The following is a 20523-nucleotide window of genomic DNA, read 5'->3' as shown; positions in this document are numbered from 1 at the left end:
AGCTGGCTCTGTGCTCACCGCTGGCACAAGAGCTCAGCTGGCAACAAGTGGGAGCATGCACACACTTCCCACCAAAACAGTGCAGGACTGCAGGTCCTCAGTGCACCACATGCATGACATAACTCCAGGCACAGTGTTCTGCTCCTGGAAACAGTGATTCTGTTCTTTACACATTGAAACCAGCTGCTCCAAGACAGAAAAATCCATCCACCAAGAACAAGACCACCCTAGTAGGAGTGCATTACAGTAAGATGGATACAAGAGAAACAATGCCAACTCAGAAAAGTTTTTGCAACAGATTCAAACATTTGGCATACATTTGGCACAGGACACACCACCCTTCTGTTGCTTGCAGAGGCAGAGTCACTCACTGCAGCACCAAGGATGCAGTCGGACCCAGGTGTGAAGGATGGGCAGTGAGCAGACTGCTGGGAGGAATGAGTGCAGTGTGTCAGCAGAGTCATGGGGGAAACCTGGCAGGAACACAGGAGGTGATAAAACACCAGCAGTAACACCAATGACACCACAGAAGGACCAAGAGGCACAGCATCACTGACCTTTTCATGCAGATCCATCATAATGTGACTGAACAATCAGGTTTTCTATGTAGGCTGCTAGGTGGTTGCATTTACCAAGAGCAGCAAGAGACCAGAGAAATTAATTTCTATTGAAAGCTTGAGGCCCCTTTTCCAAGACTACCTCACAATATTTGCTTCAAACCATTTAACAACTGCTATGGAAGACAATATTCTTTGCCTTGAAAGGGAAAAGTTAACTTTTATTGAAACAGGATAAAACTCCAAATTAGGGCAGATTTACAAGAGTTCAAACTGCACTTACAACTTTTTCTTCAAGGCAGCTTGTAGATTCCCAAGTCATGCCTCTGTTACCTGGTATTTTATATTACCAAGTGCATGTCTGCTTTTTATTATAGTTGTAACCCAGTATTGGTACTGGCACAGAAGTTAAGCTTGATGACAGCAATGTCTTATCAGCTGTATAAATATTCTGAAAAAAAAAAGTAAATCAAGCCTGAAGGAAAGCAAATATACTGTATCCTGAGAAGACCAACTTGAATTCTATGCTGAACATAAACACAATTTTAATAGCCCCATGTTTAGTCATTCAGCAGTACAATAAAGGAATTGCCAAATACAAAGTAAAGAGAAATTTTACTTTAAGTCTGTTTTTATTGTGATAACATTGTTCCGAACACCAATAAACATTGCACTGAAATGTGGGTTGCTGTACCCAAGACAGTCCAGTCTTAACAAAAACCACTGTATTGGTATGATCACAGATTTGACATTTTAAACACACTACCTTATTAGTGATTGGGTTGCTTAATAATCAAGTATTCCACATCTTCAAGATAAAAAATGAAACAAATGACTGAAGAGAGTTTTCCCACCCTCAAAATAAACCAACATTTTAACTTTCATCTGGAAGTAATTAACACTGTAAAAAAGTCCCAAACAATTCCTTTCTATTTAGCAAATTTTAACTCTGGAAATTAAAATTTCTTCAGGTAAAAGTGACACTTTAAAGGCATCTCAAATTCTCTATCTGTGATGTTTCACTAGGAATTTGCATTACAGTCATTTAAACAACTCATCCATATGACAGCATTTTCTAGAAGACTTGCATGAAATATTAACATGAAATCTCATCTCTTTCACGTTTACCATAAATGGATTCAGAGTTTGCTTCAGAAGTCCCATAATGGAGTTGACACAAGTGTTAAAACTTTTCCAGTTGAAAAGAAAAAAAAGGGTTTTGGAAGGCATATACCGATGACAGAAAGTTAAGACGACATGAGCCAGGATTGCACATGCACTTGTACACTGTTGGGAATGAAAGCCCAATCTTCTGAAGTACAAACATGCTTGGTACAGTAAATAAATTTTAAAAAAATTAAATCCAGAAATGCATACCCTTTAAATTGCTGATCTTTAAATCATTATAGAAACAGGTAATGTCCAAGTCACTAACAAGTTTTGAATTGCAATGTTCCTTATTTACTCCCAGACAGGTGTCATTGACTCAGCCTTTGAGGGGTTCCAACGCTAAGAGGATCTGCATCTTCAACAACACAGTCTTAACAGGGGTGTGTGTGTGCCCACAGCCAGGCACACTTAGAAGTTCCTCTTTCACAGAAAGAATGATGTAGCTTGCGCTAATTTTACACCAGTATAGCACAACTTGTTCTCAAACATTCGTTTCAGGCCACTTCTCTCCACTAAGGTAACAAAGGTCAAGCTAACACATAATTCTTATTTACCCCCGCCACGTTCATGTTGTGGCACAAGCCCACAGCTTGATAGCAACGAGATGTCTGCTCTAGAGTCAGTAAAGTGCCCAGCAGCCCCGAGAACACAGGTACACAACGACAGGCCCCATATTCTGTCCCTAAATGGGGTTAACAAACAATCTGAAACGCTTCAAATACAAGCCAGAGTTAGAAAAACCAAACCCCCTGCCCTGCTCGTATCAGAAAGACTCAGCAACATTTACATTTTATCAAAAAACAAATATCAAACTGTAGCTGTTACAGAGAAAAACAAATCTGTTTTTTTAATTAAGCAACCTTTTGGACACCCCTACAATGCAAAGTGACATTCTAGCAGAATGAGGAGCTCTCAACAAAACTCACACAACCCCCATTTTCATACCAGCTGAAAGTACATGTATTTGGAGATATACCTGATACTGTTTTTCCACACTTCTCATTTACTCAAGACCCCACCTTGAAATCCACAGCTTATCTTTATGACAGTCTGAAAAGTTGAAGGGAATTGAAGGAAAAAAGAAAAGTGAAAAAAGAATATTAACCCAAAAAAACACAGCCAAACCATGGTAACAATCTGTCCCATTTGGGAACTCATCATGGTTTCATGAAGTGCTTTTATGTTTAGAAAAGCTGTGTAATACCAGGGCTACCAAGAGTAGACTTAAGCATGGTAAAGCAAATTTTGACAGCCACAAAAAGACTGTTTTAGGAAAGGCTGCTTCACTTCCTTTATGCAAAATAGAATCTTTAGATATAATATTTAATCTTGTAATTAAAATACTTTATTACGTTGGATTCTTATTTATTAATTTTAAAGTATTTAAGTGACTTAAAAGCTCAAATCACATTGATATTCAAAGCACTTGGTGATCATGAAAATTTTAGTTTCTAATGAAATCTATGGGATAAAGAGTAGGAAAAGTGAAAAAAAAAATACACACAATGATGTTTGCAAGCTTTTAACATTGAAAAAAATACGAGAAAAAAGCAGTAAAATATCCTTTGAGTTGAATCCTGTGAAAGGATTCAACTCTCTACTAAAAGACTGAGTAGATTGGTGACCAAGAACCACAGAAGTTATTTTGTTCTCACAGTACAAAAATGAGGATGCCTTTCAATTCACTGACATGCATGACACACCGTGACAGGTAAGTTTTTTTATCCCACTCTCCTTCTCCTGCTCTGAAAGAGATTCCAGGTTGATTTTGCTTGCCTCCACTCATTATCCAGTGTTTTATAAATAGAGGAATACACTAGAATTTTATAACTGTGGGGGGGATAGTAATTTCATTTTTAAAGTGATTTAAAAATGCCCCCTCCTCCCCCGAGTAGTTCACCAATTGTCCAGAGTTAGCTGATGTTACATCAGAACTGAGGGTTAGGACAGCCTGAAAATTGAGAAAAAATTACTCCTGGAGAGATGTAAAATCCTCTAAATGTATGCTTTTGCAGGTAGTAAAACTGAGTGATCTGGTGTTTAAATGACTGTAGTCCTTAAGCCCTTTGGGCTGGTGGAATGATATATTCTCACATAGTTTGTCCAAAAGAAGTCACATGCACTAATTCAACTTAAAAAGCAGCCACCTTTGCCTTCAAGTACTTTTGGAGAAAGTCAATTAGCTGCTTTTATAGCTGATAAACACCAGAACTGGAATGTAATTTGTTCACAGGCTCTGACTGGAACCTGAGGAATGACCAGCATGATGTTTGCAAATAACCCAAAATTTCTTAAAAAGAAAAAAAAAAAAAAAAAAAAAAAAAAAAAAAAAAAAAAAAAAAAAGGAAAAAAAAGTTTTATTCTGCTCTGCAGCATTTAACCATTCTCACAGCTGGAACCTCACTACTGAGTTGCATTTTCTTCCAGCTACTGAAAACCTGCAATACAGAACTCTGGAGAGACCTGCAGTAGGCTATTAAAAAATTAAATACATAATTATTTTTTAGTATTGCAATTCCCTGAATATAATCTATACATACATTTTACTGGCCTACACAGCTTACACACACATACACATTATATCTGTGCTGAAAAAGGAAATAAAAATGCCAGTTCCCCAACCCTTACAGAAATGCTCCAAGATTTTTCTTGATGAAAATTTAACATGACACAGCACAGCCTGAAAACAACAAAAGCCATACAAGTGTCTGAAGACATCTTTCATTTTAGCAAACTCATGAAATAGTTTTAACATTGTGTGTAAAAAAAAAAAAAAGTAATAAGCAGAATTAGTACGAGTGTGATTTGTACAAGCCCAGTCTTGTGCATGTAACAAAAGGCATATTTACATTTAAAGAGGAATTTCATGTCTTCAGAATCTGCCAGGCTAGCAAGGTCTGTACATTTTCTGTATTCTAGCTGAGAAAGAGCACAGTGGTCTTAGGCTCTGGCTGCTTTCAAAAATGGCCTAAATGCCCATCTGAACATTAAACCACATTTTCATTAATAGGTCTGACATTCTATTTGGCAGTTTCCATACACTTTTTGGCTTCATTTTAGAAAACATACTTAAGACAACATAAAAAGAATAAACTATGTTTACAATAAGGTCTGTATTGATGAAAATGCAAAGTCATATTTAACCTCAGTATCTAGTTGCCCTGAAGCACTTGGGTACCATGACCATCAATGACAGGCCAATCTCAAGTGCCATAGAACAGGTATACAAAAACAAACAATAAACAAACAAACACAAAAACCAACACACCCTCCCACAAAAAAAAAAAAAAAGACAGTAGCTTTGCATTTTCTTTGTTTTAAACCAATGAAATTAAAGTGATTTCTTTAGTAAGACTTACGGTACCAATATATAAATTAGCATCCTCATTAAGAAAGTTCTTCACATTTAAACTGAAGTTGTGTAGCTCAATATGAAATTCCATCTCCTGGTGAGAAGTACTTTTCATGCCAGGTCATCCATGTTAAGGTCAGGAAGAGGCTCCCTCCAGTAGCAAAAAGAGCTGAATTCTGGGCATGGAAATGCAGAACTCTGTTCTTTATTAATCAATGGGAACACATATTCCACAAGCTCGCTTAGCCTGTAATACCTGTATTAAAGGAGAAGAAAGACCATTATTTAACAGTCTAGTTACTGTTCAGCTGCAGTCAAAAGCAGCTTCAGAAGTCCAGACCAGAAAGTTCTAGTCAAATAAGGCCCTACTACCACAAAAGTGATTTTCAACTCTATTTTTCCAATTTTCATTTTGAAAAGTCTCATTCAAGTATCAAAAGCTGTAAGTCCCCAGCAAATAAGATTTTCCACATTTCACATGTAAAAGGAGATCACAGTCATAAATGCAATTATTTTACAATCCCATTTCTAAACACTTTGTTTAGCTGCAATAACAAAAATGGTCTTACGAAGATTTGTTTCCCTTCGTCTGTTCTTGGATCAGTTCACCCTTTGGATTCACAGTAAATATTCTGCAGTCTGGAACTCCCACTTGCATGTAGGCATATACATCCTGCAAAAGCACCAATACAAGTACATGCTTCAACATTTTCTTATTGAGTGTGGTAACAAGCAATTTATCAAAGGAGTGAGAAAAGCTGATCCAAAAAGGCTACAGTAAAACTGCCCCTTAAAAAAAAGCCCTCAAGCAAGAGTAAAGAAACCCCAACCCCCAAAACATACACACACACTATAAAAAAGTATTCCCCCTGCCCCCAAACACTTAATTCTTGTGCCCAAGCCTAGGACCACAAACATGCACAAAGTCTACACCACACCACTCCCTGTGACAATATTCTTCTTACAATACCCCCCTGTCACTTAATTACAGAAGTACTGAACTGCAGAGAAAATAGAGGAACCGTACAACCGGAAAAGGGATTGAAGACTGTAAAGCACTGAATTAATGCCCTTAGGTCACAAAGCAGTCAAAAATACTTTAAAAGAATTCAGAAAGGTGGGACATATTTATTAAAGTGAGACTCCTAATACATCTTTGTAACCTTTCTCATATAAGCAGTTGTAGCAACTTTTACTTAAGGTATCTGCATGTGGCTTTTCCCGACCAAACCCATAAAAGCAGCAGTGTCCCATTTCCATATTCAAATTTTCATAAACACAAAAAGAAAAGCCTGTTTGTTTTGCTTCTCAAGTACATGCATTTTAACCATTCAGTTAGAAAGGTGCACTTACATTGGGCCTGTTTCCAAAAGCAGCATAAAAAGGCTGTTTGCTGGGAGCAAACAAATTCTTGATATCATTCAAACATTCAATTTTGAACTTCTCAGGCTTCTTTTCTATGACTTCCCTAAAATAAAATTTCAACAGTCAAACTCTAAATCATGATTTGATAAAAGGTATCCTCCTTTCCCCATTTATCCAGTATTTATATTCTCATTGCTTCCTGTTGCTAGCACTGGTAGATTGAGAGACAGTGCTAAGTAGGTCTCCAAGAATAATACAAGAAACAACCAAACATTCCCTCTTTTCCGACACCTACAGTAAAAAAACCAGATGAATACTGTGCATAGGCTAAGTATGAATGGAAATGGAATTCCCAGCTGTGAATGCAGCTGTGAACTGCTTTTCTGTAGCTGACTATCTGAATCAGAAGATCTAATCAAGTACACATAAATGTATTTGTTACAACTCCTATCTCTGACAGAAGTGCGTAAGGCCCATGACATTAATGGAAGCTGCTGTCATTGCTACGGGTGACAAAATAAAAAAAAAATAAACAAAAAAGCCCTACAAAACTTAAACAGACAAAATCCCCTCCTCAAACAACCAACCCCAAACACCTGTCCATTATTAGCTCCTCCCATTAAGAATAGGCAGACTATGGCTGGTCCAAAAGATCAGCTTGGTTGAACCATGCCTAAACTCCATACTTTTTTTTAAGCAGCTGTATATGGAGCAATCCCAACACCACAAGATTATTTCACATTACAGCCTATATTCCCCAGATTTTTTTTCTTTTCTTTCTATCTTGTGTAGTAACAGTGCACTGCAAACCTTGAAGATATGCTTCAAAAAGACAAAAATGTACTGATATAAACAGAACCTAAGAGTCATCAGTCATGGACTAGATGAATAAAGAGAAGGGAAAATGAGTTCTTCTTGGACTAGTATGTTGTGTTTTGTAGCCATTTCTAACATGCCCACAGGAACAGAAGTATACATGTGAAATTCAGACAAAACAGAGTTTTTAAATGATCACTAGAGGGACATCAAGTCTCTGTAGCAAATATAGTCCAGAGTGGAACGTTTTGTTACAGCTGTAATGCCAAATACTTTTAATCTTCTCTTTCTCTGAAATGGGGAGGGAACTGATATAGGAAATCCCACATGCTTACCTATGAAAGGCAGAAAACAAACTGCTGGGGGACAGCATGAGAGGGCCCCTGGGGAGAATTGTTCCTTTGTCATTCACCCAGTGCAGGTATCCTCTGGTGATATCTGCCATCCCAATGGCACGGGCAGAACAGTACAGGAACTTGTAGCCATTTCTAGAAAATAAATCATCAACTTAGTTCATACTCCTGCTGAAGTTTCTTTGCAAAGGGAAGTACACAATTATAGCAATGTCCAGAGGCACCAGTTTAGGTACTGAATAGCTGCAGAGCTCTGCACACACACAAGGAAAAGACTTTTCTATTGTTAAAAGAATCTGCAAGGCATGTAGTAGTTTAAATACACAACTTAATCAAAACTGAGAAACAGGAAGTGCAAACATAATAGGGATGGTAAAAGTCAGAGGACACAATTAGGTAGACTAGACAGTGTTTAAATAAGTGCCACACTGGTTTTATTCAGCCTCTTTCAGCCCAGCTGTAGGATGACAGCAATTATTTAAATTATCTGCATCACAAAATAATGGGTGCCAGATCTCCTGTCTTTTTCACGTTGTTGGCAGAATTTGCAGTGCACAGTGAACGATGGGTAACAACAAGCATTCATTAAGCCCCTAAATTCTTCCTGCAGACTTTGTATGTTCATCTGTTACACAGATTTGTATACAGTTACTGCATGCACAAAAGGCTTGAGTGTTTATGTGCATTTTCAAAGACTTGATTCAATTTGGCAAATAATTCCAGAACTGCTCTTCTGTTATGCACTGAATAAACAAAAACACCCACCCCAAGCCACCCAAACAAAACCCAACAAAACAGTAACATTCATGTTACCTCCCATGAAGCACAAGGGGCCACATGAAGGCCAACAATACATCCTAAGACCCCAAATATTTTTTGGAAAAAAGACTACTAAAAAACAAAGACAAAAAGTTGATTATTTTAATTTAATTCTGAAGTTTCTAACAGTTGGTCATCCTCGGTTAGCAAGTTTTATTTCTGGCATCACTGTATTTGAAATAAGTTGTTCCATAACATAAAATCTAACCTAAGGAGCACTCACCTGACTTTGGAAGCAAACTCATTAAACCAGAAAACACTAATGCATTGGAAGGACACTATGTAGTTTAAAATTTATGCCTTATGGTATTTCTGAAAGGCTTAGTGACCAACCTGAGTCAGTGGAAAACAGACATGCATGCTTGAGAAATTATTTCTATTATGGTTCTCTTTAAGTAATGAAAATATTACACACAGTTTTTAAAAGCTACAGTGCAGAACAAAATGTCTGAGAAGGGAGCTAGTAAAAGTGGTGGCTTGCATTCCTGTAAAAGTATAGATCTGTGGAAAGAGCTTAGTTTCATTTGTGTATGACACAAGTTGCTCACTCTAGCATTTCAACCAGTTAATTTTAATAAACTGAGTAATTTTTAACAACTATCCAATTACTTGTACATTAATTCCCATATTCCAGAAAATCCTATTTGTTTCATAGATTGCATACTCACTCGTTTATGGAATGATAGAGTTTTGCAATGCCCTGATGAGTCCAGTCCTTGCCAAACTGAGGGAGGATATGCCCCAAAGCATCAGACCTAAAAGGAGAATCAAAGGTACCTGACACGTGGTACATGAATTTTGTTAAGGACAACGACTAATGAACATACAATTTAGAAAGAATATTTACAGAAATATTTCTGAAGGTTCTAACTATTTAAAAAGAGAATTAATAAATAGTCTAGACAGAGCAATTAGTGGGGTCATACAATACAAGTCAGTTTCCAAGTTAACCTGTGGCTGCTAAACCTGGAGAAGTTGAATAGAGGGAACAATCACATGGTAAATGTTATCATCTTGGCATTATTCTTTTAAAATATATTTTCTAGTTTGCTTTAAAGGCAAGTACAAATTAAAATAAAAAGCAACGTTATTAACAAACATCCTTTAATAGTTGTCTTAAATAAAGCTTCTTTACCTTGTTTTGAAAAGCAGGATAGGATCAATAAAGCAAGATTGAAAAAAAAAAAAAGAAAGAAAATCCCCTAAGATACTTACTTGGTTATTGTTCCATCAATGTCTGATATGATGATTTTATCATTCCAGTTCCAGAGGTATATTGTTCCTGCACAACGGCAAGTCCCTTGATACTGGGTTGTAATACTAAATACAACATCATTAGGGCCATCTCTGAGCTTCAACTTTGCCTGTAGAACAAAAGTAAATGAAAATGTAAGTTGCCCGACCTTTAAAATTTTTATGATTTTGGAATCATAAATGAGCTGCACAAAATGGCTCATATATTCTTCCTTGTCTATCTTGATTAACTCATCAAAAAGTGAACCATGGTTTATCACAGGCACAGTTCTGCTGTCCAAGTCTGTTGCAGCCTGGGTACATGTGTATGTCCACAGTTCTTGTACTGCCTACAGCAGCAGGTATTTCATCCTCTGCCGCTTTAATTCCTGCACTACAGCAGACTTGCAGCACCATCAAACTGAACTCCCAGTTTGCAATGGGACACAACAGTGTTTTCTACTTAGTGGATGCTTTCCTCAAAATTCTTCTCTGATGAAAATCATACATTTAGACAGTAGCAGGACTAACTTTTAAGTTAAGTTAGACCAGTTAGTGAATAAACTGCACACCAATTTAAATGTATGCTATCACACAGACGTGCAGATCCCAGAATATCCAAATTGCAGAAGCAAACAATGCCACTTTTCTGGCAACATCTTAACATAGAAGTTTGATTACAGAACTTAATAAGAAATGACTATTTCTTAATCCAAACAGATTCTTAGGAAAAAAAAACCAACAGAAAAAATATCAGAAATTCCCTGTAGCTGCCTACCCTTGCACAGGAATACATGTTAAATTTCTTTTTAAAGAAATTTTTTTAAGGATTTTGAACCATCCTACGCACAAGACAGGTATGTCACTTACTATCTGGTCTGAAGACAGTCTAAGTGACTTCTTATAAGATGGAACGTTCCCATGGGGTGGATGCTCTGCTGGGGCAGAATCCATTTTCAGGGATTCCTTCAACTCCTGGGATGCTTCATCACTAGAAGAATCATCCTCTGGAGGCCTAACGTGACATCAACCAGAATAAATGTAAGCTACATAAAATCCTTCTTTAACAGAGTAATTTTATCTTATCTTATGCCAGAGTAATTTTTGCTTATGCTGAGGGTTTGCTGCTACCTGATAGCACAAATTAAGGAAGTCTATGGTCTAGTGAATGCCCAGATAAAGCCAGTACATGCCAGTAAGCAAGTAAGACTTGGAATGCCAGTACTGGTGGAGCTCTAAACATGACTATTCCCAGCTGGCTCCATACACAATGGGTTTAGTAGAGACACAGTGTCAGGTGGTCACTAATACTGTGTTGATGAATTAGGCAAACTGCATATGAAAAGAGACACTGAATGGGTAGCAGTGCTTCATTTCTACAAAAAGCTGCCTCAGTTACTATGGCATTTAAACTGTGGGTGTTAGTGGTGTAGCTCACCTTTTAAGGTTATTCACAGACTTACTTTCCTGCTCATTAGAGATTTCAAGATTAAAAGAAGCATTTAGTTTCTCTGAAGTATTAAATCACAATGTATTTAGTTCTTTTAACTTTTAAGAAATGAACATTTACAAGTACCTTTGCAAAATCAAGCAGGAATATGCATATGCATATTAAATACCCTAGAATGGGAGAGTTTTGTGCTTTTAAGCACTGATAGCTATCCACCACAACTTGGGCAACATGTGAACTGTAATGAATACTATTTTATTGTTTCAATTATTTAATGTTACAAAAAATTCCACATGGTTCAAATTATTAATACAATATTAGGCCTTCACAAAAGAAAAAAAAGTATTACAAAGTGTATCAGAAACAATATCACTGTATCTACAGAGCAGTGGCCTATTGATAAAGGTACCACGTATGTATTTGTTCTGTCACTTCTGTTATGATTTAAGAAATAAACACAACAGCATTTAGGAAATAATTGTAGTGTATTTGTAGTTCCTACAATGTTTGCTGTCACATTATTTTGCTGTGTTTGCTATACACATCTGGTTCCTCTTCAGTAGCTTACATGTTTTTTCCCACAGTACATTACTACTGAATTCTTCATTCAAAAAAAAAAAAAAAGGAAAAAAGGCACTATTCAGTCCACAGATAAGTCTTCAGACAGGAACACACCTACTATTAACTTGCTCTTTTATAGTTGCTGGCAGTTCATTTGCTCTTTGCGTCTCAGTTTTCCCCTCTTTTGCCTCTGGTATCTAAAGCAACATGATAATAAAGAATATATTGACATTTTAGGCATTTTAAACAAATCCAAGTTCAAAACAGCTACCAAATTAGTATATAAACTATATTAAGTCTCAGAATTAACATTCTATATAATAATTTCTAAAAGTTATTTTAAAAAAGGATGCTTATGAAGAAATTCTCTATTAAAGCTTTTTCTTATTTCAGGAAACAAAACTCTGTGTGCCAGAAATTGGGAACTGCTAGTTTAACATGAGAAATTTAGCATTAAAAGGAGCTGTCAGCCTTTGAGTTATACATCACTTTTGTGGGGAAGTAAGTTGAGGGCCCATACTCAAGGTTTAGAAAGCTTAATTTAGTCTAAAATGGGGTGTCTCAGCTTAAGTATTATGCAGTGCAGCACCTACTTACTTATTTGTGTGTACATTCCTAAAATATACTGCAGTGACTGAAGAGCAGCTCTGATAACTGCTTATGGCTTAGAAGAAAGAATTTTAAGATTAATGTGCAATAGGTGGATACAATAAATTTTGTTGATGCAACTAAAGCACCAAGCAATGATGCAGTATTTGAGGCTAAATAAACAGATGCAGCTACAGCTGCTGCAGCATGAGCCGGCCATCAGTGACACTAAGCAATATGAGCAGTGTTTTGAGGTACTTCTGACAAATAACTAGTTTTTTATCTTTTAACATCTAACAAAAAAAACCCAAAACCAATAGGCCTCAGCCACCTGCTTAGTCATGCTTTCTTTCTTGCGCCAGAACCACCACCTTCCAGACTTCTTTGGCATCTTTTCTTTGACCCAAGACTCAACAGTAGCCTGAAAAATTAGACGTGTTTTAAATTAGTATAGAAAAACAAAGAGATAATCAGGTGTTACTACATACAGAATTTTCAGAGAAAGTATGCATTTATCTATTTACCTTAGGCAAACTCTTCTGAAACACCTGCAAACTCAGAATCATCGGAGCAGCCAATGCCCAGTTATAATACCTGTTTTAAAACACATTTTTGGTAAGATATTACAAAATCTACAGATCAATAAATATCAGCATGAAAAACTTGCCCTTGTGTTGATGAAAACATGTATTTGCTACCGACCACTAACACTAACATTTTCTGCAAGCAGAGTAATTTTAATATATACGATTCAACATCAGTGGCAATTACAGGAAAGAAATCTCACTTAAGCTAAAGCTGAATTTAATGCAAATCCTTGGTTCAAACAGATTCACACACAAACTGCAATGGAAGTTGAGAAACATGCTCACTTCAGAGACCAGCTCTGAAATGGACTTTTATATAACCTAATTACAAGAGACAGAGAATTTACCTGTTATAAATCCGTATTACCAAATTAGGATTGTCTATGAGCCCAGGATTTTCAGCAAATTCATGATAAGTAATGATATGTTCCATGAACTTTTCTGCAATAGAAAGAGATTTTAATTAGAAAGTAATAACATAAAATCCCAAGATGTCTGATTAGTTTACATCTAGGCAAATCCTTTCTGTCATTTCAGAGTGCTGATCCTGCAGCATCACTAAAGATGTGCTAATTGAGGCCTACCTGTCAAGGGTCCTGTGACTGCCTCCTCCCTACAGAAAAAGCCTTGAATCACTTCAACAGTCACAGTAAAGAGCACTAAGAAATTAGAAAAGGAAGGATAAGGAGGAACTAATTCAGTTCAAAGGCTGGAGAAAGAAAGCCATGCTTGTCTAGGCAAATTTTCTTCCAAAATTATGACTGCAGGTAAGGGGCCTACATACTACACTAGAAAAAAGAGGGGGAAGGGTGATGCCAGCTTTTCAGGTTTGAAAAACTACTATCACTAAGTAGCCTTTTCACAACTAGTTTCTATATATGTTTGCAGAAATCCATGATTCAGTGGAAGATCCCTGCAATCAAGACATCCTTCTTTCCAATCAAATCCAGTACTGCCACCATGTTACCACAAGAACAGTCCTGAGTCTTTATTAATAAGGACCTAAATGTCACTTAAAGTATTAGAGACTGGATGACCATTTAAAAAAGTAATGTTAAAACACTGCAGTATATGTCCATGAAGATTTCATGCTCCTAAAAGCTCCTTCAAAAATACATACAACTTCAATAGTAAATAGACTAAAGTATTAAGAGAAAAAAAAAAACCAGCTAGTAAAAATCTAGAGGTTAACAATCATTTAGGATAGAAGTAGATGAGAAAATATAGTCCAACACAAAGGGGTTTTTTATCACTTCAAAAAAACCTGAAAAATAAGAAAAATTGTCAGGCAATTGGAAAGAAAATGAATTGTGAAGATTTACATGGGACTAAGCAAGGATGGGCAACCAGAAATCAATGTAGTTGGTCAGATAAATAATATATAGTACGAAAAAGGAGACACAAAGATTCTCAAGACATCAAGTGTCCTTGATCAATATGAGGTTCAATTCTGCTATCTCTGCTTGGCAAATGCTTGAAAATTTTAGAAAAATTAAAGACTTTCTATCCCCTTTTCTCAATGTGAGCATAGGTAATAAGCCAAAGTTCTGTAAGGAGGAAATCTGAGCATTCAAGCCACTTCATTTGTTTAGCTACCTGAGCTCTATTCCTGTTTATACTTTAGTCTTTCACATACCTTTAGAAATCTCTCCATTTTCATTGAGACCTCCACAAAGTGAAAGTGTAACATCAGGCAAGTCCATAGCAGAATCAGACATGCACTCTGTACCACTATCAGCAGCAGCACTTCCCACTGACTGGGGTGACTGGGAACCAGAAAGGGTATCTGACTCTGTCCACTGCCTGAAGCCAGGATCAGAATCACTAAAGGAAAGTGAAAAGTATTTTACTTGCAAAAAAATGTAGCTCTTAGGTTACAGAACACACTATACGATTACTCCCCCCAAAAACTCTTGCCTTTAAATTTTTTACATCATTTCACAATATAAATTTAAAACCAACCTAACAAAACCCCAGAAACACACATCCAACACCAACCCTTCATAATATTGGGAGACTGTTTCCAGTTCTCCTAACATCCCCTCAATTTGGCAATAATTGCATTTCTTGCCTAAATTGGATTTGAATGAAAAAAACATCCTCTGTATTCTACTTCTGCAGAATAATACTGTGCCCTTGAATCTTTACCACAAAGTTGTAAAGTAAGAAAAAGGAAAAAAGGGCACAGCTTTTTGTGTTTTCAGAACACTGTCTGTTGCAGAATGTACAATAGAAAAGAAAAATGACCTTTTAAAAAAATCACATTGTCATTTAAGGCTGGAGTCACTAGTTTGATCCAATGAAAAGTTTACAATATGGCTGAACAAGAGTATTTGTACAAAAGCAGTTTAAATGTACTCCCCTCTATGTCTGCAGAACACGCAGGTTCCACAAAGAGGAAAACTCTCAGTAGTCCCCTTCCATGTCATCTTTCAACGTGTTTCTTTGTCAAATTAGAATTTTCACAATGAGGTAAGTACTGAATACTTCACAAAAGCCTAAACCCTGAAGTCCAATTCTTTTTATCAGAACTGGCACATAAATAATACATGTAATGATGCAAGTCATGCAACTACAGAATTACCCAGATTTACAGCATTTTACTTCAAAATTACCTTTTAGGAAAGTAGAGTGCTGCAACTTCAGGTTCCAAAGCCTTTAGGTCATCCAAGTAAATATCATCAGGGCCTTGATGATGACTTCGCTTGTGCACCCCTGTTAATTTTAATACTTAAGATTACTAAGATGAAGTTACCCCGACATGTTAAATACAAATATAATCATGGAAGATTCACACTTATTTGTATGCTTTTTAGTTCCAGAGTTTCATTATAATTTTAAACACATAAAATTTTAAATAGAAAAAACTGAAAAGGCACATTTATACTTTTTCCACTATGACCTCAAGTTTGGTAGATCACACTGAGGGTAAGAAAGAAGAGCTTTATTCCATACCTTTCTTTTTTGAAGGAGAGTCAGTTTTTGCTGTTGGTTTTGTTTCTGGTAAAGGATCCATCAATATTCTGGACTGATGATCACCATCCATTGGCAATGGAAGTTGAGGTTCTATGATTGCAGAAGCAAGAGAGTCTTTAACATCCATCTGCTTTAGGAGAGGATGAGTTCTTGGCTCAGGTTTCAGTACTGTACAGACAGAATCTTTCACATCATCGTCATCTTCAACTTCATCAGAGCTGAGGATAACCCTAAAATGAGTCTTCTCTGATGGAGTAATAGTAGCTGTTCTGCAATGTTCCAGTTTTTCCTTCTTACTTATCTGAAAAACAGAAGTCTAGTCAATCCTTTCACTCCACCTGTTTGTGTTATTCCATTCTAAACATTCAATTTGTACTCATGGTACAAGTTCTCATCACACAAGAAAGCCAGAAAATAACTGTAAAAAGTATTGTAGCAACATAAAACATGTTTTACCATATTAGCAAAATTCCCTGCAAAAGAATTTTCATAGGAACTTATTTACAAGTTCAGTAAAGAAACTGGCATAGAGAAAGCAGTGACTTCATCAAACCACAGCAAGGAGAAAGTTGAAGTGTGGATTTACCAGGGCCTTTGTTAGATACCGAATTTACTCTTATCAAGGCTACAGATCCTCTAGAATGAAACAGAATTTACTCTACAATAAAGAAAATTAACTTCTTAAATTTTTTCCTTCAGGTTCTGACTAAAAATTCAAAAATTTCAGACTTTCACTGCTAGGTTTTCTGGGATTACTTTGTTGAGCAACTTTTGAACTCATCAAAGCTGACTCTCTCTGCCTGCCACAAGGGGCTGCTACTTCCCCATTTCAGCTATATCTGAAATACAGGAGCAGATTTCCAATCCTCTCCTAGCAAAGTCTTAAATATGCCAAAAATCAGTTACAAAGTTAGAGACAATAAAGACATTTACCTTGGTTGACTCTGGGAATCCTCCCCATGTCCATTCCATGTGAGATTCAGATCTGAGTAAGCTCTCAGCAGGCTTAACTTCTAGTTCTGAATCACTTTTAGGGCAGACTTGCTCAGAGAAAGGGCTACCAAATCAATAAGAGTGAAAGAAAAAAAAAAAAAAAAAGAAAAAAGAAAGCCTGTGTTTAAAATGCATTAATGCATTTGTTGTCCAGCTACTGTTGGTAGAGTTTTCAACAGCTTAACAGAGCTTCAATTATTTGGCAACATGGCAAGAAGCCCAGCAGGGTTTTCAAACGGTGAGAAATTAGGTTAAAACCAAAATCACATTAAAGACATTAAAGGACTTACATAGTGATCACACAAAACAGATTCCTCCACTGCATCTGCAGTGCAGGAATAGCTCTCCCTTCAGCCCATGTTCCATTTTTCAAACAGAAGAGGAACAAAACTAAAAAGTTCATCGAAAAGACAGAAAATAGTTTTAAATTCCTTAGCTCTGTAAAAATACAGCATTTCAGCTTGCTATGCAGAGACTTGAATAATAAAAGTCCTGCAAACATAACTCACAAGTGCACAAAACAACATCAATTCCCAGTGCAGGAAAAAACCATTCAGAAGATAACTTTGGAAAGGAAAAGGAGATTACTTGGAAACTTCCTTCAGATGTGTTTGGACGACATGACCTTTAAAATCCATCTTATTTTTCCTACAGTGGTTATTATGAATAAATCAGAAACAGACTTCTAAAATTTACTCCAGTCAAGATTACTTTGTAGCCAGAAGAACACCCTACAAAATGTTAGAAAGGAGCGATTTCAAAATCATTTAGCACTTAGGATGTTAGAGATTAAAGGAAACTCAAGGTTTTGTCTACCCTTCCTTGAATAGGGCAATTATATTCCATATTATAGAAATGCTGCTCTTTTTACACTTTGACATTCATAACATATTATGGTTTGGGTTTATATAAACAAACCTCAGTATTTGAATTTAAACTGTCGGGACCAGAACTGGACACAGCCCTCCATGTGTGGCCTGACCAGCACTAAAAGGAGAGGGATAATCACATCTGTCTCTGCCACTAATGCCCTGTGGATACAGCCCAGGATCCAGTTTGACTTTGTTGCTGCCGCCGTGCTCTGCTGCCTCAGGCTCAGCTTGCTGTCCCCAGGTCAGCAAGGCTGCTCCCAGCCACACAGATCCCAGCTTGTGTTTGGCTTTTTGATGGTGGCATCCCAGCACGCGATTGCACACTTGGCTTTGCAGTTGCTGCGCTTGTAATTTGTGACTGATCTGGGTGCTAGACAATCTCTTTGAGGCTCCCTCTCCCATGAAAGCTTGGGCCAGATGAACTTTTGTGGTCACTTCCAATTTGGGTTGTTCAATGATTTAATATTGAAAATTTTAAAGTAACTCCCTACAGGTATTTAATTTATGGATTTTTTTTTCCATACAAAATTCCTGCGAAGATTAGTTACCTATTTCAGCACCATATACCAAACTTTCTGAAGGTTTGAGGAACCCATGTTTTCTAGTATCATACAGGACTAAACTATGATCATAATTCAGATTGCAAAAATTGACATTACACAGATCACAATCCAGACAGTAAGAATCCCTCATATTGTTCTGAGAGGACATCCTAAAAATCCAAGATATCAGGACATTTAAACATCTCTACAATGGTGAGTTGTCATCTCAGTTGACTTCCAGCCTTCATCACCCATGGACGCAAAAAGAAAACTGGAATCTTTCCCCTCAGTTCTCCATTAACAATGTCATACAGGAATGACACTTTCTGTACTGTTGAAGAGCTTGTTTAAAGTGACACACTGAAGAAAATACATGTACACCTTTGTTTTCAGGAAGAACATGAACTAACTCTCCCTACATGTCAAATAATTTGTTCCACCTACACCACAAGTCACCTGGAAGCTATGCACAATATTAACCTCTTTCTAAGTCTAATTCTTAATATTCAACATTTTCTGCAAAAGACTGAATATTTCAGGGCTTTGGGACTCTAAGTCTATTCTATTTCCCTCAAGGTATGTTTTTCACTGTCACTCTCAGGCAGAAGTGTTTAATCAAAAGGCCCATGCTTGTAATAGTGACCAGCTGTGCCAACATTGCCAACAGGCAGAATACTGATGGTATCAGGTATCAAATAGTTAATAGTTGTACTTTCCATCTTATTACACTGAGTAGGGCAAAGAGAAGCGTCCCCACGGAAAGGACTTGTGCTATTTTCTTCCTTGAGCTCCCTGCAAGGGTTCTGAAGAGCAAGACAACCAACCAAACTACAAGTTAGAAGTTAGTTAGCTTTTTCAGATCTCCAAAAAGGAGGTTATTAACACCAACCATTTCTCTTCCTCTGTACGACAGCTACATGACAAAATCTTTCTTTGATGGCTTAGGAGAAGTAATTTAAAGCAAAATTTCTCCTCCTAGACGGCTTGTGTCAGAGAATCCCTGACCCAACATCTCCCCCAAAGACAAAAAGGAAAATTGCCAATTTCTCTGTTGAACTGCAATCTGGACTGGATAGCTTTTTGTTAAAAACAACCCCAGAACTGTGAAAAGCCCCGATACCTCACATGAGGCACAAACAAGTTATTAAAGATGGGCCCCATAACACATAAATGAGAAGAGATGCATGAACCTCTCCCAGATATAACCTGCTAGTCTGTTAGCTCAGAGTTTTATAAACTGAAAATAAGTACCAGCCTCCGTGCTACAGTCATCTTAGGTGATATAATCCATACAGCAACGTGTCAGTCCTAAGGGTCAAACACTGTGACTGCTTTTCAGTCACAAACCACAAACCTTTGGGGAACATTTCAGGACTGTGTCTCATTAAGTGTAATTGAGGATGTGGTTGTCAGCCCAAAACATAAAAAGGAATGATAATGGGATTTCCTGTCCAACTGCTTCTGTTCATTAAGAAGCTATGCGCTGGGGGAATTAGCCAGCACCAAGCATGGTGTGGTACGTTCTGACTCCACTGAGGCCACAGCCCTGCAAACACCTGAAGCAGAGAGATCATACACATTTTAAAAAATATTGGCTGAAGGTTGAACTTTTCCATTCTGCACCACCTATTGATGCAGAAGGACATGTACCCGTGCACTGAGCAGGTAACAAGCAACAATGGCCATCATAGAAGGCTGACCAGTAATCCTCACTGACCTTGTGAATGTACCTGCTATGAGGCAGATTCCTCCATCAAACTGAAAAGCAGTACAATTAGACACTTGCAAAAGAGTGCAGATGAATCAAGATACTACTTAGCATGCTCTGTGAGACATATATGCCCTCTCCTGTATGTCCAAGGTTCAGGAAAACTACAAAATTTACCTCAAGTACTACCATATATGCACAAAATGCTTTCTTATGAATCTGGAAATTGAGGTTAGCGTGGTGAAATCCAAAGTGTGAGCCTTGAAAAATTACAAACTGAATGCAAGAGGAATAGCATGAACATCAGACTGTACTGAAGAGTGTACTTGAATGTATGTACAGAAGAGCCCTGGCCACTGAAAACTGACTGGGAAGCTGTATTATGCCATTTTTAAGAATCCACAGTCAACTGGTGATGATTTCAGTATCTCTGGACAAAGAAAGATACCAGAACTCTAGCAAATCCCCTGTTCTGAAGTGGAATATGATTCAGCTTCAGGATCTGGCTTTACCTTGAGCAATTAGGATTACTTCACCCAGTAAAATGTACCTTAGCATACCCATCACTTTTGTGTTCTGGC

General features: G+C 37.2%; 1 protein-coding gene across 2 annotated transcripts in view; it reads right to left on the bottom strand.

Moving 5' to 3' along the window:
- Nucleotides 1-1170: 1170 nt before the first annotated feature.
- The window catches only part of LPIN2 (lipin 2), a 44088-nt gene continuing 24735 nt past the window's right edge, over nucleotides 1171-20523 (bottom strand). For both annotated transcript variants that reach the window (XM_036401659.2, XM_036401651.2), the window contains exons 6-20: nucleotides 16761-16884; nucleotides 15807-16128; nucleotides 15467-15566; nucleotides 14488-14675; nucleotides 13199-13292; nucleotides 12789-12858; nucleotides 12596-12685; nucleotides 11791-11873; nucleotides 10536-10680; nucleotides 9648-9796; nucleotides 9101-9187; nucleotides 7596-7748; nucleotides 6433-6547; nucleotides 5649-5752; nucleotides 1171-5335 (exon numbers count right to left, since the gene is read on the bottom strand). In XM_036401659.2, the coding sequence (XP_036257552.1) occupies nucleotides 5191-5335; nucleotides 5649-5752; nucleotides 6433-6547; nucleotides 7596-7748; nucleotides 9101-9187; nucleotides 9648-9796; nucleotides 10536-10680; nucleotides 11791-11873; nucleotides 12596-12685; nucleotides 12789-12858; nucleotides 13199-13292; nucleotides 14488-14675; nucleotides 15467-15566; nucleotides 15807-16128; nucleotides 16761-16884 (1969 nt within the window). In that variant the 3' untranslated portion in view covers nucleotides 1171-5190. The remainder of the gene's footprint in view (nucleotides 5336-5648; nucleotides 5753-6432; nucleotides 6548-7595; nucleotides 7749-9100; nucleotides 9188-9647; nucleotides 9797-10535; nucleotides 10681-11790; nucleotides 11874-12595; nucleotides 12686-12788; nucleotides 12859-13198; nucleotides 13293-14487; nucleotides 14676-15466; nucleotides 15567-15806; nucleotides 16129-16760; nucleotides 16885-20523) is intronic.

The sequence above is a fragment of the Molothrus ater genome, chromosome 1 (assembly GCF_012460135.2).
Source record: "Molothrus ater isolate BHLD 08-10-18 breed brown headed cowbird chromosome 1, BPBGC_Mater_1.1, whole genome shotgun sequence".
NCBI classification, from domain to species: domain Eukaryota; kingdom Metazoa; phylum Chordata; class Aves; order Passeriformes; family Icteridae; genus Molothrus; species Molothrus ater.
This window is presented reverse-complemented; position numbering and strand designations above follow the sequence as displayed.